This window comes from Chanodichthys erythropterus, chromosome 18, assembly GCF_024489055.1.
Source record: "Chanodichthys erythropterus isolate Z2021 chromosome 18, ASM2448905v1, whole genome shotgun sequence".
NCBI classification, from domain to species: Eukaryota; Metazoa; Chordata; class Actinopteri; order Cypriniformes; family Xenocyprididae; genus Chanodichthys; species Chanodichthys erythropterus.
Genome location: NC_090238.1, coordinates 9054896 through 9082590, shown reverse-complemented (window position 1 = coordinate 9082590; position 27695 = coordinate 9054896). Strand labels below are relative to the sequence as shown.

The following is a 27695-nucleotide window of genomic DNA, read 5'->3' as shown; positions in this document are numbered from 1 at the left end:
TTATGGAAACCCTACTTAGAGGTTGTTCTACATTATTAAGCAAGTCACAGTTCTCATGCAATATGGGGAGGAAGAAAGATCTTTCTGAAGATGAAAAGCATGAAATGGTGCAATGTTGTGCAAAAGGCATGAAAACAACTAATATTGTGTGAAACGGAATGGAGATTATCAAATTATCATAAGATTTGTGAGTGATTTAGAGCACAGCAGAACTTGGTCAGATAAAGGCTTATTAATGAAAGTTCCTATCAAAAAAATGTATTGTTTTAAAAGGGCAGCTATAAAAAAGCCAATGTTGAGCAGCAAACAGGTATTTGAAGCTGCTGGTGTCTCTGGAGTCTCAAGAAGTTCTCCATGCAGGCTGGCTGAGAACATGACTCCATAAATCTGGCAAATTATTTTGTCTGAGATTGATACCAGTTATCTAAAAAGACATGGATAAATAAACAAACATACATTTTCTTAGAAAAACTAAAATCTGAATGTTTATTCTACTGAAATCTTACTGATATGTCACTTGCATAATAATATGGAACGCAGTGTACAATAGAAATAGTTTTAAAGCAGTTTCACAATAATAAACAGGAAAGTAACAGAATTATAATGCAAACTTTTTAAAATAAGAGACAGATTCAAATTCTACTGTAAAGCAGCTATAGCAAGGGAATAATATTAATATTTAGCTCAATTCAGTTCAGTTCAACATCTGTGTAAAGTTAATTCATTGTGAAACAAGTTCAAATCAGCTAAAGCAGCTTTACAGATGATAATAGTGTCATTATTCAGGTCAATACAGTTCAAGTTGTGTTCTCATCCGATAATGTCAGTGCAGTCAAATCAATAATGTTACTGAATATTAAAATGTTGCCAACTAAGCAAGCCAACGGCAACAGTTGCAAGGAACCCAAACTCCATCAGGTGACAGAAATGGATAAAAAACTTTAGGAGACACCAGGCTCAGTCGGGGGCCAGTTCTCCCCTGGCCTCGATGAACGAACACAGTGTGAAATTGATTGGGATTAGGGATTTGACCCATTAACCATTGCAGTTTTCAGACGGTCCCTTCAGACTTCTCTCCGCCATCTGCTCATAGAGATTAATTTATTATAAAGCACAGTGGTGCATAAAGTACTCGAAAACCATACTTGAGTAAAAGTATAGATATCTTGCCAGAAAATGACTTTGGTAGAAGTTAAAGTTGCTGTTTAGAATGTTACTTGAGTAAAAGTTTTAAAGTATGTGATATTTTTGTACTTAAGTATGAAAAGTATTTTTTTTTTATATTAAATGTACCTAAGTATTGAAAGTAAAAGTACAAGTAAATGTAAAATACAAAAGGAGCAAAAAAATATTAAAAATTGTTCTATACACAGTTTGAGCAGCGAGATTGTGTTCAGTTTTAACTCTCTTACATTTTGTTTCTTTAAATTGGCTAAAGGTTTATTGTAATTTTTATACATAAAAAATACTAATATATTAATTATAAATTGATGATTCGTTCATGTTAATTTATAGTGCGTTATAACTAATGCAAGAGACAACTTTAAAATGTTAAAATGTAAATGATGAAATTAAAAATGAACAATACTTTTATTAACCTTATTTAGTGTTATAAATGTACTCTTATTGTAAAATGTTACTATTTCATATAAATCCAAACAGTCATGCTTAGAAATTACCATCTTTACACACAAAGGCATAGCATGGGTCTATTATATGTGTACTTTCACACATTATTTGGCTCTATTTTAGAAAAATTGATGATTATCTAATCAAAATATGTGTTACAGTGCCGATAAAAACTGAAATTGAATAGGCTACATTTCTGATTTGTTAAGCTTCTGTCGCTGTATGAGAATACAGTTTAAATATGCAACTTCGCCGGATAATGAATGCATAACAGCGAACAAATAGTTATAAACTAATACAAATGAATGGTAACAATCTTGACATTAAACAGTTATTTTGTTTTTTGTCACATTCTTTTTACCGCTTGAGGTTACTACTAATGTCAGCCTCGACGACAAACATACTGTTCTCCACTAATGCAGCGTCTAGTCAACAAACTAATTACTTTATAGTGATATGAAAACATGTACTGTAGTGTACATTGTATAACATACCGTTTTGTTGTCCGTTTTAAATAGTTTTGAAGTGACCCGCTCTGTGCAGCGCGCAGCCTCACATCACGTGTCAAAAGAAACCATACGAGGCATCAGTGATAGTTTTTATTTCGCCGTAATGACAGCGCACTTCTCAGCCGCTCCAGCAATGGACTCAACCCGGAAAATTAAATCAACCGCGGTTGTGCGAGCACTTGTTTGCACATGCTTGCTTGCGGTCTGTGTTCTTCCGACTTTATTTTGTAGTAAGTAACGAAAATGCTTTGGGAAAATGTATCGGAGTAAAAGTATATAATTTATTTAGGAAATGTAGTGGAGTAAAAGTAAAAGTTGACAGAAATATAAAAACTCAAGTAAAGTACAGATTCTCCCCAAAAATACTTAAGTACTGTAACGAAGTATTATTACTTCGTTACATTACACCACTGAGCACATTTGAGGAAAATTGGGTAATTGTAGCTCATTGTCTAGGTAACTATGATTGGAAATAGCTGCATTTGTGTATTAACAACATTTAGCTCACGAGTTATTGATCCAGGAAGTTCAAAGCTGTGATATTCATAACTTTACTGAACTTCTTGAGTTAAGCACGGACTGCATTTCTTTATATTTGAGTCCAACACGTTCAAACTCTATGAGCCGTGCATTATTAATGTATGGAGCTGACTGAAACACTGCTGCCAGCGGGACATTAAAGAGGAAGTGTTTGTCTGAGCTAACAGCAAGGGAACACAAATATCTTTGCGAGGGAACGCAAATATCTTTGCAAGGGAACTCAAATATCTTTGCGTGGGAACGCAAATATCTTTGCGAGGGAACACAAAAGTTTTACGAGGGAATGCAAAGTTTTTCGGGGGAATAAAAAAAAAAAAAATTTCCTCCCATCCCAATTTTTTTCCCACCACTACGTCCCTTTAGGGGCTCCGCAGATTTGTTCTTCCAAATAAATTTTTAAAAGTTTGGTGTCTATCATTTTAACTAATGAGGGGGTATATCTAACACTTGAGCAGTATAAACCAACCAAGATAAACCCTCAGCTTTAACCAATAACACGACGAGTTAAAGAATTCATCACCCTAGAATTCAGTTCCTTTTCAAATGATAGAATGATAGGTGTAAAGTTTAACTCATTCCTGACTTTCTTATTTTTAGATATCTTGATACCCAAATATTTGACAACTTCTTTCACTGGAATATTGCATATTGCTGGAAAGCTACATGAACCTATCCATAAGTTCACATTTATTAATATGTAATGATACAGATGAAAATAACTGCAGGCATTTAATTGCTTTTTCAACTTCAGTATAGTCTCTTAAGAAAGGGTTAGTGTCATCGGCTAATTGTGTGCATTTCATTTCTGTTTAATTTCTATTTTGATAAAAATATCTTTCTTAATATGAATGGCTATAATTTGTGTAACCAACAACAACAACAACAACAACGGACTAATAGGGCAGCCCTGTCGAATCCCCCTTTTGATTTCAAATCTATGAGAAGTACATATACCAATTTTACAAAGCTATTAATCTTATTGTATAGGGTTCTGATTACTTTTTTAAATTTGTCCCTAAAACCAAGAAAATTTAAGGGTTTTAAAAATAATATATAAATAAATAATATATTCTAATTCTGATTTTAACCTTTCAGCGAATATAGAAGCAATAATTTTACTATCATTATTAAGGTGATAGGTCACCAATTATCTAGTGATAACAGGTCTTTATTAGACATTGGAACTAATGATATTAGACCTTGTGTCATAGAGGGAGGCAAAACACCCTGATGTCAGGGTTATGTCTGTTTTGAGTTGGTATTTGATCAGTTTCCCTGTTCTGTTCATGTATGAGTTTGTTAATTGTTTCAGTTCTTGTGTGCCTGCCCATTTGTCTCCTTGGTTACTGATTAATTAGTGTCTTCAGTTCAGGTGTGTCTTGTTAATTTAGTCTTGTTAACTCCACTGTTTGCTGTGTATTTAAGGCTTCAGTTTTTGTCTGTCCTTTGTCTGGCTTTGCTTGTGTTACTTGGTGTTTGTAAGTTACTTTCCTGGTGGTTTTCCCTGTTCTTTGTTCAGATTACCCCATTAACACTCAGATGTCGGTGGTCACGCCGACCACACCACCTCGTTTTTTCTTACCAGTGTGAAAGAGACTCAAAATACTCCAGCAATTTCGGATGTACAAATAAAAGTTATATATTTTTAAAACTGTGTAATGTCTTCTTTTATTTGTATACACTCACAGTAAAAACAAAATGTGCTTTTTGCAAAAAAAAAAAAAAAGAAAACATGATGCGCGAGCTGCAGTCTCTCTCTGAATGAAGTCTATTCCGATAGTTCTTTGAAAATGAACTGTAACTTAAAGAATACTAATCACACAAAAATGAGACATATGTCTAAAGAAATGTTGAAATATCAGGTTTTAAATCATCTAAGAAAAATTTAAAACAAATATTCTCTGTTCATGTAATCTGTTTGAAAATAGAGAGATGTCAGTCATTTGCGAGTCAGCTCATTATCCACTAATGTGGCCACAACCACGGACCACGTGCTATTCAGACCCAAATTCTGAGGTGATCAATGCAACAGAGTGAACACCCGCACCAGCTCGGAAAAATTTATCAAGCTTAGTCAGATTCATGTACATCATTTTGAGACTTAGTGAGGAATAATTCTGGAAGAATTTGCCACAGACGAAGAGCACTTTCGATTTCATTTTGATCGAGGATCAACTTGATCAGGCCAATGATTGTGAATGGTAATTCTTTTTGTATTCTTACATTTTTTATTCTAATCTTGATATAGTGTATGTGTATATTAAACCACAAAAAGACTGCAAGTTTTGTGTGTCTCAGTGTGAATTAAGGGGGCAGATCGATGCACGGTTTTGTTTACTACAAATAATTTACATTAGTAAATCACCATCTTGGCTACTCCCAAACTATATTGCTATACTGAGATGAGTGAAATCGACTGGAATATGTAATAAATTAAATAAAATATGTTATCAATGTATTCAACTGCATATTAACATTTAGGCTCTATAATATAACAAATATAATATATAAAATTCCATATTGGTAATATGAATGTTTAGACACTTTGCGTCACAGAAACAGATTATATTTTAAAGTATTTTTAAAGTGATCCTGTTATCAGCATGCTCATAGAGGATATTGGCACACATTGGACTGCATGCATATGATACCAAGATCACTGACTGAACGCAGGAAAGTTTTTTGTTTTTTTTCCCCCTCTCCAGTGCAGAAACACCAAATGCCAGGTATGTAATGTTCACTTACATCTTCGAACAGGATTTATTTCCAGGTATAACTATGTACTCAAAATGTGTCTTTGACTTTCATTTATATAGTTAACTATATTCTTAATAAACTACAAACAAAAAATGATATATTTCTTTTGTCATTTTATTCTTTCTTAGTTCACTCAGTCAAATTCCTGACTGAATGGCTCATTATGCAGCTCATTAGGGGCAGGGTCTTAATCTCCTCAGGTGTGAATCACAGAATTATTCATGAAGATTCATCCTCGCATATGGCCATCCTAAACAAAAAGTGTCTTAGAAATTTAAAATCAATACATTTTGTCCGTGTTACAAGAGGACCAGTTGGGAGACAGAAGATAGGTTAACAGGTTGTTTATTGAACACAAGCTGAGTATATGGATGACAACAGGTGAGTAACAGATGAAAGTTTGTGACTGATGAATGATATGGAGAATGACACAGTTCTTTTGTGGTTGCAGTGTGACAATGGAGAATGATACTTGCTGAATGGATTAGATGACTTCAAACAATACTTCACACCAGATCGAAGACGAGGAGTAGAGCTTGGGTACAAGGAGTACAGGTAAGTAGCAAGAGGAGTCCTTGAGGTAAGCATTCAGGTAAGTCTTTAGATGCAAAAGAATCCTGTGACTGTGTGTGAGTGTCTTAAGTAGTGCTGGTGATGAGCGCGCTGATGAGGTGCAGGTGACGGTGATTAGTATTCAGGGGATGGTGTGCACTGTGATTGGAGGGTGCTGGAGCCTGGTGTGTCTGTGACACTCAGAGTAGGCAGAATGATTTTTACATCATTGTGAAGCAAAAACTCTAGGCTAAAATATACAGCTGAATACAGTGTAATGAGTTTTGACTGATTAATGACTTTTGTCATCAATATGTTTATAAGCAACTGAAAAAAGCACAAATGTCGGGGCATGTCAAAACTACTCCAGGACCCCAAATCAGCCTCAGACCCCAGAAGGTTAAATGTTTTTGAAGATATCTCCTTTGTTGTGTGTTTGAATCCTGCAATTTTTTAAAGACATCCTTCTGCATCCTTCTGTTCTCCACACCTGTCTGCACTTCCCTCATTAGTCTTCCTGCCATCTCCCCGGATTCCCAGCACCTGTTGTCCTTGTAAGCACTCCATTTTAGTTGGACTCACTCCCTACACTCCTTGTCAGTTCTCTTGTTTATCTTATGTGTGTTATGCTGTCTACCTGTTCCTGGATTACTAATATAGCCTGTATCATTGTGGATTTCCATACTCGCCTCGTCTATACAGCAGCATACGTAACAGAAGAACTGACCAAACTGACTGGAAATCTACAAAGGAAGATGGGCTTGTTCTTTGTTTCTGAGTCTCCTGTCTCCCCCAAGCTAACTCCAGCGGAGGATCGCCTGTATGGGTTCCGGCAGGACGGTCGCTTGCTGGAGAGGTATGTGGAGGAATTTGTTGAGCTTATTTGGCGAATTGGCCAGATGCCCCGTTGAACGCCTGTTTTCTGGGGCTGGACAAGGACACAATCCGTTTTAAAGAACCTGCTTGTTGTTTTTCCCTAGTCGAAGCAATTAATCTGATTTTGTTTCTAAATTGCTCTGATTTTGTCATTGAGGAGGTTCTTGATAAATCGTGTAATCCTCATCTAGTCCCCACAGAAACACAGGCGGCCTGGCCAGTTCGTCAATCACCGCTTTCCTCCGCCTGCCCCTCCAGTGGGCATTCCCCTGGTATCCTGCCGGACCCAAAACCAAGAATGGCCGAAGAAGAATCCTCTGCTGGGCCCAGACAGGCGAAGAGGAGAAAGAAAAAGGCCGTGCAACCCCAGTCTCCTGAGTTTTCTGCCTCCGTGCAGCCCCAGTCTCCTGAGTTGTCTGCCTCCGTGCAGCCCCAGTCTCCTGAGTTGTCTGCCTCCATGCAACCACAGTCTCCTTAGTTGTCTGCTGTCTCCGAACAGCCCTAGTCCCCAGTGTTCTCCACCTCCGAACCTGAGCTGTCACTTTTAGCGACAACCCCACCAGTTTCAGTAGGGCTTTTAGTTGAGTATGAGGGGATGGACTGGACCCCGTTCTCAGACCCCTCTCCAACCCTCAACAAGCCCGCTCCGTGCTTCAACGAATCCGGTCCATGCTTCAACGAGCCCGCTCTAGGCCTCAACGAGCCCGCCCCGGCTGCCAACAAGTCCGCCCAGACTGCCAACGAATCCACTCCCACTGCACACGAGCCCAAGTCAGCTCCAGCAGTCCCCGAGCCAGCTCCAGCCGTCCCCGAACCCACCCAAGCAGTCCACGAGCCCACTCCAACCAACGAACCCATGCCATGCCACGAGCCCTGCACATGTGGGAGGGGCTCGAAACCCGCCGTGGTCACCCACAGCTCCTGACCTACCATGGCCGTCTACGGCTCCTGACCCGCCATGGCTGCCCTCAGCTCCAGACCCGCCATGGCTGCCCTCAGCTCCAGACCCGCCATGGCCGCCTACAGCTCCTGACCCGCCATGTCCGCCCTCAGCTCCAGACCCGCCATGGCTGCCTACAGCTCCTGACCTGCCATGGCCACCTACGACTCCTGACCAGCCATGCCCGCCCTCACCTCCAGACCTGCCATGGCCGCCTACGGCTCCTGACCCGCCATGACCCTCAGCTCCAGACCTACCATGGCCGCCTACGGCTCCTGACCTGCCATGGCCGCCCTCGATTTATATTTACATTTGACTTTATCTAACTCCGCTTGCAAATTCATTAACAAATTAGAATTCCTGTCAGTATTATTATCAGTAATGTTACAAATAGCTCTAATAATTTCCTCTTTCTTTGACTTATTAGACTTTGCAACGTTTTGTATTATCTTCTTAATTTCATGTTTAAAACAATCAATTTCCAATAATATACTATTAAGTTTCCAATAAGTCTTAGAGACTTTAAAAGAAGTTTCGTTATTTCATTTAATGAGAACATACATCATTTTGTGATCAGATAATATTGATGGTTTAATGGACACTCTATTTGTATTTTGTAGTTGTTTGTATTTTGTTATAACGAATTAGAAATTAACCAAAAATCTCTTGCAGTACAAAAAAAAAACAGCCTTTCGCTTTAAGGCTAAGGTATATGTAACTCAAAGGGTGCATAATTCCTATTAGTTTACAATTTAACCTTGGAGATTTATTATTTTGTATAGTTCTGGAGCAACTGAACCGCAGATTCCAATCACCAGATGCTTGAGATCTTCATCCGTTTTCTTGGGAACACCATGCAGCCTCAAGTTCCATCTCCGCTGATAACTTTCAGCTTCATTGACTTTTCGTTCAAGCTCAGCAACTTTCTGCTTGCGTGATTTATTAATGTCTTTCACTGCTTTCATTTAATCTTTTAAGTCTTCATTCAGCGCAAAGACAGCTGACTTTTTCAGGGTTCCAATGCTGAGCGTATTTTCTCGAATCAGATTCTCCAGGTGCCCTGCACTCTCATTAATTTTTTTGGATAAGAGAGAATGTTCTCTTGCATCTCATGAAGCGATGGTTCGTCTTTCATTCTTTTGGAATGAGGTTTTTCTGGCATGTCATCCATATCTGGCATACGCTGAAGATCTTTGTCGAAGGTGTACAAGTGATCTGCCATTTCAATGTCATTACTTGTCCCTTCAACTTGACTTTTTTGTGTCTCTACAGATTTCAATGTTTTAGAAGCAGCTTTCTCTTTTTGTTTAATGGCACCACCAGAGCTGTTGACCATATTCTGTTTCATTCCGTGAGAGGAAGTCAATATACGACTGAAGGGGAATGATTCCAAAGCCTATCGTCTGGTTAACAATCCAATATAAAATACAAGTAGTCCATAAAGTATGACAATGAATTTCTCCCTTCACAAATATTTGGAAACGTCCTCAATTGAAAGAGATCATCCACCTTGGCCGCAAGCTCTCATCTTTGCAGGACAGTGGACGCACATTTGAGAGAAATGCAACTTTCATAAGGATTACATAATCAGGAAGTATCTGTTTTCTAATTGGTTCTTTAAGATTATAAATTTCTAGCATTCAATAGATATATTACTTATGTTTGAGAGGCAAATATATGCTGAGTTTCGGTTTATTTAGTCCTGTGACACGCTTGAGTTCACATGGAGACATACGGCAGAAAGTGCATTCTGATTGCTGCATTGAAACTGATTGCATTGAAATATTGCTCTGTGTTTCAGGGTGTCAAGTCTTTTCAAGGGGAAAAATAAAATTGGGGTTAAGAAGGGAAAAGGAGTCACCAAAACAACACCAGAATCTGAATGCATCCGTCAAATAGAAACACTTGTGTCAAATGCCAACTCCAGGCTGAAAAGAATACAAAATAAACAAGGGAACTGAATTTTTTAAATACTTTGTTGATGGAAATAAAATATGAGTTTCTACATGATTTTTGTGATATAACTGACCAATATTAGAGAAATTTTAGAACACAGTGAACTCACAGTTTACACATCATAGTGGTCTCACATGGTGAGCTCACAGTATGAGCACACAGTGAGTGCGATTGACCATAGTATGAGTACATAGTAAGTGTGCTGTGAGGTTACACTAGCTCACTGTTACCTCACATTATGACCACATCATGAGTATCCTGGGAGCTCATGGTGAGATCACTGTGAGATCAAATTGCTGACTTGGTTAACTTCCACCCTGCAGGTGCGTGATAATTTGACAATGTGTGAATCCTCATGTTCTCTTGTTCTGCTGTTTGTGCAATTGAAATAAAGCAAAAATGAAAAAAAAAACAAAAAAAAAAACTTGTCAATTCTATTTTATTTAATACTAATTTCACATTCAAATGTTATCAGTTAATGATTAATAGTCGGTTAATGAGCGTCGGTTATCAGTCATGAAAATAACCAAAATGATCATCCCTAATTGGGATACATCATACAGACATTAAGTGGGAAAGAATAGTCATAGTCTGTAGGTTGAAACTCGAAGGTAGAACTGCCGTTGTGCCAGCAGTACATGACTGGCTTATCAGAATGGCTTAATGGAGTATACAAGTCACCTTTATTTATATAGCGCTTTTTACAATGCAGATTGTGTCAAAGCAGCTTTACATTGATAACTGGTAAATAATTTTTCCTTTTAAAGAATAGTGTCAATGCAGGCAGATCAAAAGCACTGTTGAATAAATGTCAAGGATACTGTTGAATATCAAATGTCAAGTCAAATTAAATAAAATTAGGGCTGAACGATTAATCGTATTTTATCACGATAACAATATCTGCTTCTCTCGATTGATTTTAAATAATCGTCACGATATTGGCCCGCTCTATGAAAATGAGCATAATTTGGAAATATTGGAAGTAATATTAGGAATTTCGCTGTTTTATCTTTTGAAGTTCCTAAAGGTTTTACCAGTTTTCATAATGTTGATCAGCTAGAAATGATTTTTCTTTGCTTTATGAATTTGCCGGGCAATTTGAATCTGGATTGTCTTATTGCAAACAAATTGTGTTGCTTTAAAATCTAATGTGAATACATATTACAAAGCACTCACCAAAACCATGCTTTGTATTGATTTACCATCTAACGAAGTTATCACAGTTGGTTAAATTGTAAGTCTTTGTGCCACCTACAGGCCTTTTGGGTGAAGTGTAGGTTGGTAAAGAACTTGCAAAATAGCCATAGATACATTACTCTTTTGATAAAATAAACATGACTAATAATCGTGATTACAAGAGAGTAGATAATGATCTGAGATGTCATCACTCTGACAGAGAATTTTAATGTCATCAACATCAGAGAATCATCACTTTCACGTGCTACAAGGGGAATGACAACAAAATATCACTGCAACACAATGTGTATTTTTCGGCAGTTTTTCCTTGCAGCCTTCAGCCTTAGCTCAAACAAAGCTGCTGTATGCCCTCCATTGTTGTTTACTGTCACTTTCTTCTTCACGTGAGAATGACGTTGAATGCTACTTTCCAGCATACATCACACCTATCAATTAAGGGTGGTGGTGGAAACGCAAGCCAGATCAGGGTTTAATGTCCCTGAACTGTAGTTTAGAATGTCTAAAAATGCCAATCCTAGTGCATTTTTATTGTCAACATGGATATTAAAACCACCAACAAATAAGACTTTCTGTAGCCAGTACTAACTCAGATAGAACATCAAATTCTTTAATAAAGCCTAGGTAAATAACTTTGCTCACTAAGTCTGCGATTGCTTTTTACATCTTAGTTGGGTAGGTATTTTAAGAGTCTTTCAGCCAGTGCTAGCTCTATTGATGCTTTTCACCTTCTGGATTGATAACTGTTCCTCACTAACGTCGGGTACACACTGTGCGATTTATAATAGTCCTTGACGATTGTTTTGTCAGACTGTACGAACATGATCCGCATGTCACACTGTGGGTGTTACAACAGAGACACGGAGGCAGAGTTAAAAGCAATCCAGGTATGTTTATTGATAAACAGCAGAGCAAAGGGTGATGGTAAGCAGTAATGCAGTTCTTGAATAATGGAGAGAGTGTAATACTGTCCTGATTTTGTCTTGCAGATGCAGATGGAGAGATGCGTTGGAAGAAGATGGCTGAGACACTCTCACACACAGGTAGGTAGGCACACGAGGAAAACAGGAGACGAGGGAGATGTTGGAGACGGTAGGTGACGGGGTTGATCTGTCGGATGAATGGGCCAATGAAGCGGGGACTCAGCTTCTTGCAGGGCAGACGCATCCTGATGTCCCTGGTGGACAGCCAGACCTTCTGCCCCGGTTGATAGACAGGAGCGTTGGAGCGCCGAAGGTCGGCTGTCATCTTGCGTCTGCGCAGGGCTCTCTGCAGTTGGTGGTGAGCTGAGTCCCAAACCCTCTCGCTCTCCCGGAACCAGTAGTCGACTGAAGGAACGTTGGAGGGTTCCCCATCCCAGGGGAACAGTGGGGGTTGGTAGCCGAGTACGCACTGGAAGGGTGTTAATCCAGTTGTGGCTTGGCGGAGGGAGTTCTGTGCGTACTCGGCTCAACCCAGGTACTGGTTCCAGCAGTTCTGGTGGCCGTGACAGAAGGTACGCAGGAAGTGGCCTATCTCCTGGATCTTCCGTTCCGTCTGCCCGTTCGACTGAGGATGGTATCCAGATGACAGGCTGACGGTCACACCCAGGAGGGAGAAGAAGGCCTTCCAGACGTGGGAGACGAATTGGGGTCCTCTGTCGGAGACTATGTCGTCAGGTAATCCATAATAACGAAAAGCATGATTAAACATCAATTCTGCAGTGGCCATGGCAGTAGGTAGCCCTTCCAGTGGTATCAGACGGCAGGACTTTGAGAAGCGGTCTACCACCACCAGGATGCACGTGTGACCGCCAGACTCAGGGAGATCGGTGACGAAGTCCACTCCCAGGTGTGACCAGGGTCTCTCAGGAACGGGCAGAGGAAGGAGCTTGCCGGTGGGAGGATGGCGTGGGCTCTTGGAGATGGCGCACTCCCTGCAGCCCTGCACGTACCTTCTGATGTCGTTGGCCATGTTGGGCCACCAGAAGCGTTGTTTGAGCAATGAGAGGGTCTCATTGACCCCTGGGTGGCCAGTGCCAAGTGAAGAATGGGTATTGTGCAGGAGTGGAGTGCGACGTGCCCGTGTGACGTATTGCAAGCCTTGGGGACAACACGGCGGAGCGCGTGTGGAGGCATTGGAGGAGGGAATGGTTTCTGCGGACCACTGGATGGGGCTCATGAAGATGGACTCCGGCAGGATTGTTTCAGGGTCTTCAGGCTTTTCCTCAGGGGAATGGAGGCGAGACAGGGTGTCAACTTTGGTATTCTTTGAACCAGGGCAGTAAGAGATGGAGAAATTGAATCTTGAGAAAAACATGACCCAGCGAGCTTGGCGAGGGTTGATTTTTTGGCAGCCTTCAGATATTCAAGGTTTTTATGATCAGTGAGAACTTGGAATGGATGAGTATCCCCCTCCAACCAATGCCTCCACTCCTCGAGGGCAAGCTTGACGGCCAGGAGTTCGCGGTCACCGATGTCATTATTGACCTCCGCCGGGTTGAGCGCATGGATGGAGTCTACTTGGTGTCCCCTGCTGCTGCGAGAAGGCCGCTCCCACTCCGGTGGTGGAGGCGTCCACTTCCACGATGAATGGGAGATCTGGATTAGGGTGGACGAGGAGGGGAGCGGTGGTGAAGGCTCTCTTAAGGGTCTCGAAGGCGTTAGTGGCTTGTTGGGACAAGGACAGAGACTTGGGCTGGTGACGGAGTAAGTTGGTGAGTGGACTGACGATGGTACTGTAATTCTTGATAAAACGGCGGTAGAAATTGGAGAAACCTAGGAAGCGCTGGAGTTCTTTGATTGTTGATGGAGTGGGCCAGGACTGGATAGCGGAGACCTTCCCCTCGTCCATCCGGATGCCACTGTGATCTATTATGTACCCCAGGAACTGGACAGAGGGCTGGTGAAAGGAGCACTTTCAGCTTTGAGGAAGAGATGAAATTGCCGTAAGCGTTGGAGGACCTCCGCATCTGGTGGCGATGTTTGGCCAAGCTCCGGGAGTAGATGAGGATGTCGTCAATATACACCAGAACGAACTTGTGGAGAAACTCCTGGAGCACCTCGTGTATGAAATCCTGGAATACGGAGGGGGCGTTGACCAGGCCATACGGCATGACGAGATACTCGTAGTGTCCGGTGGGCGTGACAAAGGCGGTCTTCCACTCGTCCCCCTCATGTATCCGGATGAGGTTGTACGCGCTGCGGAGGTCCAACTTCGTGAACACAGTGGCACCGCGGAGATGTTTCAGGGCCGCTGGGACGAGGGGAAGTGGGTAGCGGAACTTGACAGTGATTTTGTTGAGGGCACGGTAATCGATGCAGGGCCTCAAGCCTCCGTCCTTCTTAGCCACGAAAAAGAAGCTTGAAGCAGCAGGGGAAGTAGACGGGCGGATGTAACCTTGGTTGAGGGCCTCTTTGATGTATTCCTCTATGGCCTTCTCCTCCAGTATAGACAGGGGGTAGATGCGTCCCCTGGGTACTGGCTCACCCGGTAACAGATCGATGGCACAGTCCCATGGCCGGTGTGGAGGAAGCTGGGAGGCGCGTTGCAGGCAGAAAACGTCACTGAAGGGGGCATATTCCGGGGGAACATCCACGGAGCGCTTCTCTACAGGACTTTCGATGGAGGTGGCATTGATGGAAAGAGACTGGGAGAGTGGAGATTTCGGAACAGGAAGTGCTGGGAAACACACAGGAAAGCAGTGGTCGCCCCACTTCAGGACTTCGCCCTAGAACCACGTCAGCGGTGGACTCCTCCAGAACCAGCAGATGTATCCTTTCCGAGTGCAAGATGCCAACACGGAGTTGGAGTGGTCCCACACAATGACGGACGTTCCTTCGACTCAGGGCTTTGCCTGTGATGGATTTTATTTGATAGCTAGTCGGAGACGGGGAGATCTTGAGCTTGAGTTGTCGACAGAGGGCGCCGGAGATGAAGTTTCCTGCTGACCCTGAGTCGAGGAGCGCCACCACTGGAATAGAGGTATTTGCAGCAGTAAGGATTACAATAGTAGTGAGTGGTTTCATTTTCTGAATGGAAGGGATAATTGCACTCACCACTGGTCGAGGAGGACGAGTTGGGCATGTGGAGATGACATGCCCCGGAGATCCACAATAAAGACATAAGTTCAATTTCAGTCTTCTCTGTCTTTCATTAGAGGTGAGACGTGAATGATCAATCTGCATGGGTTCGGTGGCTGGTTCTGGAGAGCTGACGGGTTCGGACCGACGGAGGAGGTTGGTGGAAGGTGACTGGCCCTGGTGCTCGAGGAGACACGCCTGCATACGAGAACCCACGCGGAGGGCGAGTTGGATGAAGCAGTAATGCAGTTCTTGAATAATGGAGAAAGTGTAATACTGTCCTGATTTTGTCTTGCAGATGCAGATGGAGAGATGCGTTGGAAGGAGATGGCTGAGACACTCACACACACACGTAGGTAGTGTTACATGCCAGCCCGTTTTAGTCTAGGGGTAATGACATGGCAGTAACAAAATTTTGGAGAGAGAGAGCACAGGAACCTCTTGTCTCCCACCCCAGCAACACACATCCAAAACCAATGATTCTTAAAGGATATTTATTAAATCAAATGTAAAAGATAAAAGGAAGAACATAAGCTTCAGGAGGGGGCAAAGGCCAACATAACAAACAAAACATTCCTAACTCAAGTTTAATCATAACTTACCTATACATAACCAAAAAAAAAAAAAATAAATAACAAATGAACTTGCCTATCTTCCTGACTACAAATAACCAGGAGAAAAGCAATTTCAAACAAAAAAAGGCACCCACCTCCCTACAGATTTACTTAAAATAAATCTTACATTCTAAAGAAAACAAAGCCTATAAGTCTTCAACTACGTTCACAGCAGCACCAATGGTTTACAATAATCACTGACCAAAAACACAGTGGCATTATCTGGGGCAAGAGAAAAGAAGTCCATGTGGCAAACAACCATCTGCATCCCTCTCCCTCTCAGCTTGTTGTGAGACAGGGCTGTCTTTATATGCTGGCTTTCTCTTGGGTGCAGCCAATCAGCCACAGGTGTACCCAATTACCTCCCTCAGCAAGGTAGTTGTGGACATGTAGGAAAAACAAAAAAAGAAAACACAAAAGCACACAAAACAATTAAATAAAATAAAGTCTCCAGACGTAACAGTAGGCACACGAGGAGAACAGGAGACGACGGAGATCACTGGAGCAGGTAAGTATGGCGTTTAGAGTCCTTAAGGTAAGCATACGGGAGTCGTAGTGCAAACGAGACCGGACAGTGAGTGTGTGTGAGTGTGGTGGTTTTGTAGTGGTGGTGATTGCAGTGCTGATGAGTCACAGTTGGTGGTGATCAGTATGCTGGTGATTGAGTGCGTGGGTAAGGGAGTGAGGTGGAACCTGACGTGTTTGTGACAGTGGGATCTCAGCCGTCATTTATGTCAGACTGTACGACAGTCAAGACACGTTAAAAATGGACGTGCGCATGAAAACTTGTACAGAGTTTTACATCATCAACCCATACACTTTCGATGACTGTGAGCTACATTACACACGGGACTGAAATGGTGGCTAACAAAGACATCCTAGCGTTAATTTTGATCACAGCTTGTCTTGAAAATTAAAGACAATTTGACATTTGTCGTAGGGGAAGTCACACTGCAGGACCGTGCTAAATCTTCTGATACTGCCAGAATTTCATCGGAGGTAAAATTTGAACGCAACGGTCATTAATCAGCTGTCTGTGAAAAAGTCAAACTAGCGATCAAAGACTACAGATTTTAGCCTGGGATTATAGGAATCTTTTAGGATTCTCGTAATTTGTCTCAGATAATCAAATCATGGCCAAAATCGCACAGTGTGCACCAGCCTTAAGGTGTGATGGTGTTAACCCCAGGCTTAGATCCTTCTGGGTTAATAAAGGTATCTTTACACAGCCAAGTTAAGGCTGCTCTAATCTGTGTCAGCTCAAAATTGTGCGTAAAGACGCAATGCCACATAAAAGCAGACCTAAAGAATGCCGGGTCTGACCCACCTCAGCTCCTAGTATCAAAGGCAACTCTGATACTGTTTTGGTTCAGTGTAAATGAATGTGAAATTGTGCAACTCTAAACTACATCATTGTCATGACAACTGTCAGTGAGAATCAAGAAGTGGAAAACAAAACATATAGGCCTAGCTCCATATTGTTTTTGACAAATTAAAAATATCTATCAACAAGGGACAGTGAAGTAAAAGAGTCCTGTGCTCAAATCATGTAGCAAACTACCAAAAAATTGCTGTGTAATCAAATGGCTAGCACCAGTTTGAAATCTTCATTTGAAGAGTTGGGCTGAGTTCATTAGTCAAGTATATACAAATATCACTACTCGTCCTAAAATACTTAACCCAAAACCTGCTGTAATTGTGCATTGTTAAATTCCAAAAATCATATCCTACAAAACAGGATGATATTTCACCTTCGGACGATGGGTTGGTGACATCTGCTGTTCTACCTTTTAGGACTGAATGGGGCTGCCAAATATTTTTCCTATTATTTGTTAGAATTTGTTATTCGTTTTGAAGCCATTATCCATGACTTTCCGAATAAGGTATTCATTTGGACCATGTGACGTCACAGTGCTTTATCGCCACCATTTTTGCGCCCGGTCACAGCTGCGTGACCTGTTTCAGTCTATGGTCACAGCAGCCACAACTACCAGAGGTAGATCAACGAAACACTCCCAGAAGGTTCACAACAAGGTTACAATATGCCCGGGATATGTTGTGCTGTTAGCTGTAACAACAGTCACCAGAGAAACGCTGAACTACAATTTTATTCGATCCCAAAGGAGTTAGATCGGCGGAATAAATAGTTGGCTTCAATCAGAAGGGACCACTGGCAGCCAAACAGCAATGCACAACATTACTGCATTTAACAATACACATAACTACTGGGACTGACATATACATAAAATTATAATGAGAACACTATTGTAATAAAACATTGTGAATTCAATGTGCTTAGTTGTTGTTTCAGCGGGTTGTTGAGCGAGTTAAACATTCTTATTAGCATAATTCAAGCTTCACTTGTGCATTCGTGTCATTTTGTGCAGATATAAGTCATAATATTAAATTTATGTAGTATAAATATCTAATTAATCTCATATAGGATGCATTTCATTGAGGTAAATAACCCGCAGCACTTTATTGTACTGTTGATCATCTTTAGCTTCAACGAGCAGTAGATTTTTGGTAACACTTTCTCCGGTGTATGGTGATAGATTATGTAAAATATATATCCAACTTATTCTCAGGGGCACTACTGTGGAAATGTTTTTAAGGGACAAAACACAGTTGGAGGTAATAAATAAGGATCACATTAGATAACATCATTGCTGTTTGAGCTGCGCACACTGAAGCTGAAGAGAATTAACACCCGTAAACTGAAGAGAGTGAGCACCCGTAAACTGAAACGCTTTGCTAGATGTTTAATTAACTCAACAGAACACATCCTTTATAAGATAATTCAGATATTTACACAAAATAAGCACTGCTGTGTTCGTTGCCATGTCGGATACAAAAATTGTCGGCGAGCATAACGGAAGTGACCACTTTGGTACCTATGAATAAGGCTTCTGTCACATCCCTAGTTTTCTCATTAGTTAAATTGCACTGCCTTCTCTCACTCATTACCCTCCAAATTTTAATCCATATTTATTATCTTTGTGTGCCAGACTGTTGTGGTTGTTTTGCTGTATATGTGGTCCTGTTTGCCCTGCAAAATCCAGTCCTGTCATTGCATGCCTGGACTGTGTTATTCTAGCCTTTTAGTTTCATTTTTTAATTCAAATAAAAGCTTCCACACTTTGTAATTGAGACACATTGCCCTTTCCTAAACCAAGCACCTGACAACAAAAACCACTACCACAAGCAAAGCCTTGGCATTCCAAACCTGGGAAACCATGTAGCATATCGTCCTATGAAACAAGTATGACTCATTTCCTCTTCATTTTTAACAGCTGCATTATTCTATTGAGTAAGTGGCAGTGAATATGCAGTTTGTTTGAGTGGTAAGGCAATTTAAAGCAGGCATAATAAGTAGTAAATTCCATGAAATATAGGGCTATAAATATCTTGATTGTGGTCACTCACCCCTTTTTCTGGTTATCAAATGATGAATATGTGTGTAATCAATAGAGGTGTCACATTTTTCACTCTCCTCTGCCTGAAGGGGCTTTGGGGGTGACCATGATGAACTGTAGGTTGATGGGTTTTGATTGTGTAACTGTGCAATCTGGGAAGTAACATCTTGAACTTTCCTCTTTTCTCTCTTGAGCATGTTCACTAATATACCTGAAAAGCTTAAATTAAGGATAATGATTTGTTTCGGCCTGGAGGCCTGTATAATACAAGGAGAATCAAATGCAAAACAGTCAATCAAATGGAAAACAGTGTAAGTTTCTGGAGATTCAAAATCATGACTTGGGTATTCTTGTAACAACCGGTCAAGAATGTAGTGCAGGGTTCCACAATTCTGCCCTGCGGAGTTTAGCTAATACCCTGATCAATATAATTTGAATGAATGTGGATTGGGGCTGTGAAGTTCCAAAAAGAAAGCTAAATCTGCATAAAAACATTATAAATATAGTCCTTACAACTCTGTATGATATTCTGATATGATAAGTCTTCTGAATCATTATGAAAGATTTGTGAAGAAGAACTTGAAGAACAAAATTTAAGTCGCACCCGGTGGGCTGTTAACCACTGTCACTTGATCAGTAGTGAGTTTAACTTGAGAACCAGATTTGTGTTCAAATCATTTTGTAGTGGACAGCACATTCCAAGGCCCAGTTTTATGAGTGGTCCGTCTCTGACTCTTGGATCTTGGTGGACTAGTACAAACAAATATCAAACCCCAGGTGAAAAGAAAGTATACTTCTATAATGTACTGAAAGTGCTCTATTTTCGTGCACTAATTTTGTACTTAATATACTGAAAATTTTTCTTTAGTACTTCTTAAAATTATCTTAAGAACATCTAAGTGTAGTTATCTCTGTATTATTTTTTTTTATTTAGTTACCACTTATAGGTTGTAACTAAATACATTTTTTTTAATACAGAGATAGTATATTAAAATCACATTTTAATTCATATTTCATGCTGTCTCAAAATAGCACAGTTGAGTTCACTTGGATGTTCTTAAGATTATCTTAAGTACTAAAGAATAATTTTTATGAATCGGATGTGTGTCAAACTGCCAAACTACTGAAATCACGTGACTTTGGTGCTCCGAACCACTGATTCGACACGCTGATTCATAATGCTAGGAAGTTTCCTGAAGCAGTGTTTTGAAATCGGCCATTAGAAGTTGGTAATTTGTTTTTTTTTTTTGTGCACCAAAAATATTTTTGTCACTTTATAATAATATTTTTTGAACCACTGTACTCACATGAACTAATTTAAATATGTTTTTAGTACCTTTATTTCTTGAGAGAGGAAATGCCATTGCTGGCTATGCAGGCCTCACGAAGCCATCGGATTTCAACAAAAATATCCTAATTTGCATTACAAAGATTAACAAAGGTCTTATGGGTGTGGAACGGCATGAGGGTGACTAATAAATGACAGAATTTTCATTTTTGGGTGAACTAACCCTTTAAGTACAAAATTAGTGCATGAAAATAGAGCATTTTAAGTATATTATAGAAATGTACTTTTTTTTTTTTTTCACCTGAGACATCATCAGATAGGGATGATAGGATAACTGACAGGGACATATTAGATGGCAAGAGTAAGACCCCTAGCACCAATCCACAGAAGGACAGGACTTCTCATTGGTCCACACACAGTTTCTGTTCTTCACCTTTCTTGAAACTAATTTCTAAGGTTTAGGCACAGGCCGCCATAAAAATCCCTTAGGATCCTTTGGATGCAGCAGCGGTGGCTGAAACAAAGAGAGGCCACAAGAATAAATCCAACCTAAATCCATTCATAACTATGTTTGAAAACCTTAACATTTATGTAAAATAAAAAACATCAATTTCACACTTATTCAGAGAAATAAGTATTCTCTGTGACAGCTATTTGTATTGCAATATGTTACACAAATTCATCTGTTAACATACAAATGAATGCATGCATGACAGTTTAATCTTTTTTCATCATGTTTGGACTCTGTGTGTTCAGAACAATGCCAAAGGTGTTTTGGTGTTGGTATTTTGGTGTTGGTGTTTAGATTATGCAAATTAATCCCACAGGGGAAAGGAGGGTGGGTGGGTGTATAATGTTCACATTAGATCTAGTGAGACATCTTAGGTTTATAAAATATTATTATTAAGTTGAGGAAAAGGATACTGATCTCATTATCACGGTGGGTCAATGTGTCCCGCAGCTTTTGGAGTTCTGCATGTGATTTTCTCTCCTCTCCATCAGACATGCCCATTAAAGAAGGACTGCTGCCATTACTCACCCCATTTTGAGAACAGGATCTCTCTTGCACTTTCACCTGAAGAGAAAAAAAATGAATACAAAATGCACACAGAGACAAATCAAATAGTGACCAACCATTTTTATAGGTTTTTTTTAGGGCAGGCATATTCAAAATCCAGTCCATCTTGATTTCTGGTGTGTCCAAGATTAAGTGTCTGAAATATTTGACTCCTAGGTTCAAAAAGTAAATGCTACAAAAAGTGCTAGCAGAGCTGATGCTCCCTATACGCAAACTACGCAAGTTGCGTAGGGCCCCCAAACCACCAGGGGGCCCCCTTACTCATCACTAAAATAAACATGATGGTAATTTACTATAATGTGAATATTTCTTTATAACATGCAAATATATGTGCGGCGTCTACTAAACATTTGCGGAGTTGTGTGGAAATATTTTGAATGATTTATATTGTATTCAATAACTGTTTCGGACTTGGACATCATGCAGTGTGGCAGATAATAACATGGGTCTCGACATGGCTATGGCTGCAAAATTAAACTATCATTCTGGTACAGAATAAAAAGTGCCAAGAATGAAGAAAGTATGCATTTTTGTAACAATTTAATTTCTTATTTAGTCTTGACAAAGCAGTAAATTCATAAGCAAGCTGTAAACCAATAACTCAAGTCCAGCTCTCCACTGTGTTTTGTTAGAAATGCCCCATGATGGTTTGATGTATAAGAAATAGGGCCTAAAATTAACATCAAGTGCAAAATGAGAGTACAAATCTTTGTTGGCGGGTATATGAAACTGCGTCAGTCGCCAGATGGCCGGTAACATTTTTATGACTTCTAACAAAGCAATGTTGTGAGAACATGAATGTGAACAATATTTAACAATGTTTTAGATCTGCCTGCATTGACACTATTCTATGCAAATTGAACTGAGCTGGACATCACTGTTTTCTCCAGAGCTGCTGTATCCATGGGTTTCAAAGACGTCACTTCCGCTATGCCCGCCGCCATATTTGTGTCCGAGATGGCAACTAACACAGCAGCGCTTCATTGTATTGATTGTCATCTTTAGCTTCAGCGCAAGTGCTCAAACAGCAACACAAACCATTATCTACTATTGTGGCTGTCATATTATTAACATTATAATTGTCTACACTATTGTATTAAAATATTGTGAATTCTAGTTGCTGTGTTTCAGCGTGTTGTTACAGGATGAACGCATAATGCTACAACAGGAGCTATTCTGACTACGTTACTAGTTCAAGTTCATGCGCCCATGATTTTGTACAAATTAAGTTGTAATTTTATGTTTATCTCGTATAAATATATATGAATTACCATATATAGGATGTGTTCCATTGAGTAAATTAACCTAGGAAAGCGCTTCAGTTTACGGGTGTTCAATCAGCGCGTGTAACGTTAGCTCAATCAGTAATGTTAATATCAAAATGATATGATTTGAGGAAAAAATCTGTTATTGTTCATGATCATTATTATTAACCAAACCATGTGTTTATGAAAATAATATGAGAACAATATAAGTGCTAATTATGAAAAATAATGCATTCATTTTTTTGAAAACATGAAAGTTTTAGTATTACAGTAAACATTGCTGTTTTAAGCTGCGCACGCTGAAGCTGAAGAGAATCAAAAGGTTAATTAATAAATACTGTAGCAAATATATTGCTCATTGTTATGTTGATGTTGGTTAATACATTAATGTTAATAAATGAGACCTTATTGTAAAGTGTTACCATTTTAATTTATACTGTTTTTATTTCTGTGATCAGTTTGTGGAAAGGAGTTCAGTTAGGAGGTCAAAAGTTGTAGAAGCTCATAAATCATGTACAGTAAGGTCTGAAGAGACTGAAATCATACAGAAGAGAAGTCAGTTGAGTTAGTAGCAAAACCTTTTACAGTGCTTGAGTATTGTTGTCTTTTACTGCATATGATAATTCACACTCAGAAAGTAGAACTGAAATGACATTCATTACAAGATGATTAGTTAAAACATTTCAAATACACCTGCAGAATATTTTTCTAGTCATGTATTTCACCATTGAGGACTTCTTAAAAATAGTGTGTAAAAATCTTGTCTCGTCTCGTCTCGTCTCATGAACTCAGTCCTGATTCTCGTCTCTTGAGATACCTGTCTTGTCACACCCCTACTGCTGATACTTCAGCGCTGCGTTGTGGTCGTGTCAATGCTAGGAAGATTGTTCCAGAGTTTGGGTGCCAAATAGGAGAAGGATCTACCGCCTGCAGTTGATTTTGATATTCTAGGTATTATCAGCTGGCCTGAATTCTGAGATCGCAATAAACGTGAAGAATTATAATGATTTAAGAGCTCGCTCAGGTAGTGGGGAGCTAAACCATATAGGCCTAGTTTCACAGACAGGGCTTAGCCTAAGCCAGGATTAGGCCTTAGTTCAATTAGGATATTTAAGTAGCTTTTATAAACGTACACTAGAAAAAAACATTACTTGTGTGCATCTTGAGACAAAACAATGGCACTAACATATTTTAAGATATGTCAGTCCAAGTTGCTTTCATTTAAAACAGCTCAAACATGCATTTTAGTCTGGGACTAGTTTATGCCTTGTCTGTGAAACCAGGGGTTAGTGTTTTGTAAGTAATTAGCGAGATTTTAAAATCTATACGATGTTAACAGGAAGCCAATGCAGTGATGACAGAACTGGGCTAATATGGTCATACTTCCTAGTTCTAGTAAGAACTCTAGCTACTGCATTTTGTACAAACTGTAGTTTATTTATCAAGCGGGAGGAACAACCACCCAGTAGAGCATTACAGTAATCTAGCCTTGAGGTCATGAACGCATGAACTAACTGTTCTGCATTTTTCATTGAGAGCATATGTCGTAGTTTAGATATATTTTTAAGATGGAAGAATGCGGTTTTGCAGATGCTAGTAACATGGCCTTCAAATGAAAGATTGGTATCAAAGAGCACACCCAGGTTCCTAACTGACGAACGAAGACTTTAATGTCACTGTATGTTATCGCCGCCATATTTGTGTCCGGTCACAGCTGCGCGCCCTGTTTAAGTCTATGGTGACAGCAGCTACAAATACCAGAAGAAGGCCAACAAAATGCTCTGTAGCGAGTGGAGACTCAGGCAGGGATCCATTTGCAGCTTTTATTAAAGTGAGAGTGGTCGTACAGGCAGGGTCAATCAGGAGCAAACAGGAACAGCAAGTGACAGGCAGAATTACATTTACATTTACATTTACATTTACATTTAGTCATTTAGCAGACGCTTTTATCCAAAGCGACTTACAAATGAGAGTAGTAGAATCAATTAAATCAACATGAGAACAACAGTATGTAAGTGCTGAGTGAAGTCACAGTTATGTCAGTAAAGTGCTCATAGCGAATTTTTTTTTTTTTTTTTTTTTAATAAATAAATACACAGATAGGAGAAGAATATTAGTCAAGGTAAGTGCTACTACTACTGGGTCAAGTGCTGACGAAAAAGATACGTCTTTAGCATTTTTTTGAAAATGGCTAGAGACTCAGCTGCTCGGATAGAGCGTGGTAGGTCATTCCACCAGCCAGGAACAGTCCCGGAGAAGGTCCATGAGAGTGATTTTGTGCCCCTATGTGATGGCACCACAAGGCGCCGTTCACTTGCAGAACGCAGGTTTTTGGAGGGCGCGTAAGTCTGAAGTAGTGAGTTAAGGTATAGCGGTGCAGAGCCAGCTGTCGTTCTGTAAGCAAACATCAGAGCCTTGAATTGGATGCGAGCAGCTACTGGCAGCCTGTGCAGACTGATGAAGAGAGGAGTGACGTGCGCTCTCTTCGGTTCGTTGAAGACCAGTCTTGCTGCAGCATTTTGGATCAGTTGCAGAGGCTTGATAGTGCATGCTGGAAGGCCAGCCGAGAGAGCATTACAGTAGTCCAGTCTGGATAGAACAAGAGCTTGGACAAGAATTTGTGTGGAATGTTCAGATAGGAAGGGTCTAATCTTTCTGATGTTGTACAAGGCAAATCTGCAGGACCGGGTCGTTGCTGCAACATGATCTGTGAAGGTTAGACCATCATCCATCACCACTCCAAGGTTTCTGGCTGTCCTGGAAGGAGTGATGGTTGAAGACCCAAGTTGAACTGAAAGGTTGTGATGAAGTGTTGGGTTTGCACCGATCACAAGCAGTTCCGTTTTTGCAAGGTTGAGTTGGAGGTGGTGGTCCTTCATCCAGGCAGAAATGGCTGTCAGGCAGGCTGTGATGCGACCAGCAACCGTCGGATCATCTGGTTGGAATGAGAGGTAGAGTTGTGTGTCATCAGCATAACAGTGAGGGGAGAAACCATGATCCTGAATGACCGATCCTAGTGATGACGTGTAGATGGAGAAGAGAAGTGGACCAAGCACAGAGCCCTGAGGTACCCCAGTAGCAAGATGATGTGACTTGGACACCTCACCTCTCCAAGATACCCTGAAGGACCTACCTGAGAGGTAAGACTCGAACCACTGGAGCGCGGTTCCCGTGATGCCCTTCGACATGAGTGTAGACAGGAGGATCTGGTGGTTCACTGTGTCAAAGGCAGCAGACAGGTCCAGCAAGATGAGTACTGATGATTTTGAAGATGCTCGTGCTAGTCTCAGGGCTTCAGTGACTGAGAGCAGGGCAGTCTCAGTAGAGTGGCCACTCTTGAAACCAGACTGGTGGTTGTCAAGGAGGTTGTTCTGTGAGAGATAAGTAGACAGTTGGTTGAATACAACTCTCTCAAGTGTCTTAGCAATGAAAGGAAGAAGAGATACTGGTCTGTAGTTTTCTAAAAGAGCTGGATTCAGAGTGGGTTTCTTAAGCAGTGGGGTAATCCTAGCCTGCTTAAAAGCTGTGGGAAATGTTCCAGTGTGAAGGGAGGAATTGATAATGTGAGTGAGTGCAGGTAGAATTGAGGAGGAGATGGCCTGAAGAAGAGGAGTGGGGATAGGGTCTAGCGGACAGGTAGTAGGGTGATTGGAAAGAATGAGTTTGGAAACATCTGCCTCAGAAAGCATGGAGAAGGAGGGGAGAATTTGTGTGTTTTCAATTAAGATGTTCTTGTCAGTGTGTGGTGTGGAGAATTGGCCGCTGATGGTTGTTATTTTCTGTGTGAAGAAAGTGGCAAAGTCATCAGCTGTAAGAACTGATGTGGGAGGGAGGGGAGGAGGGCAAAGAAGAGAAGAGAAGGTTTTGAAAAGTGTTCGGGAGTCATTTGAGTTGTTAATTTTAGTGTGATAGTAGGAGGTTTTAGCATTGGTGACATTAGTAGAGAAAGAAGAAAGGAGTGACTGATATAAGCTAAGGTCAGTAGGATTTTTAGATTTGCGCCACTTCCTCTCTGCAGCCCTGAGTGTAGACCGATGCTCACGGAGAACATCAGAGAGCCAGGGGGCAGAGGGGGTGGCGCGGGCTGGTCTGGTTAAAAGGGGGCAGAAATCATCTAAGCAAGATGATAGAGTGGTGCAGAGAGTGTCAGTAGCAGTGTTAGTGTCCATTGATGAGAATTGGTTAGCGGGAGGAAGTGTGGATGAGACCGAAGAGGATAGATGAGATGGTGAGAGGGAGCGTAGGTTTCAGGGATATGTGGTGTTATTAGCCGTTTAAAAGAATTGTGGTCAAGGAACAGGCAATGATCAGGGCAATGATCAGGACAGGCAGATATCACTTACAAGACGGTATACAAAGCACAGGTCAGGACAGGCAGCAATGGGTCAACAACGGGTAACAGGCAGGAACAATAACAATAAACAGACAGGATATAAACGCTTAGAATTGTAACAGGAGTTAGCAAGACTTCACGGTGAGGTGGTGTGTGTGAAAGTCCTTTATAGTCCTGGTAATGAGCTGCAGCTGGGTGTGGTGATTAGTGTAGTGTGCTAGGCTGTATGTGGCAACAGGTGATTGGTGTGGAGTGAACATGTGACTGGCAGGGAGGATTGTGGGAAGTGTAGTCCGGGAACTGACAGGAACAGACGGTGATCGTTACATAACGCCCCCCTCCCAGAAGGCGCGTCCTCGCGGCGTAGATAGCACAGACAGGGAGGGTGGTGGGTGCATTGGAGCTCAGACGGTAGCGGGGTCTCCAATGCAGGTCCAGGAACTCGGGCAGCCATGGCGGGTCTGGTGCCACGGGCAGCCACAGCGGGTCAAGAGTCTCGGGCAACCACGGTGGGTCAGGTGGCTCGGGCAGCCACGGAAGGTCAGGCGGCCACGGCCGTGCAGGGCTACCACCCACAAGCTCCTCACCCTTAGGTATACTGCCCCCCAAAAGGTTCTTGGGGAATTCAACGGGAGCCGTGGCGGGTTCATGGGCAGGGAGCTCGGTCGGCGCTGGCAGAGCAAGGAG

At 41.1% G+C, this 27695-nt stretch overlaps 1 protein-coding gene across 1 annotated transcript in view; it reads right to left on the bottom strand.

Annotated features, from left to right (window-relative positions):
- The window catches only part of kif6 (kinesin family member 6), a 452839-nt gene that overhangs the window by 80343 nt on the left and 344801 nt on the right, over positions 1 to 27695 (bottom strand). The window contains exons 12-13 of the mRNA XM_067366883.1: positions 21257 to 21407; positions 19055 to 19255 (exon numbers count right to left, since the gene is read on the bottom strand). Of these exons, the coding sequence (XP_067222984.1) occupies positions 19055 to 19255; positions 21257 to 21407 (352 nt within the window). The remainder of the gene's footprint in view (positions 1 to 19054; positions 19256 to 21256; positions 21408 to 27695) is intronic.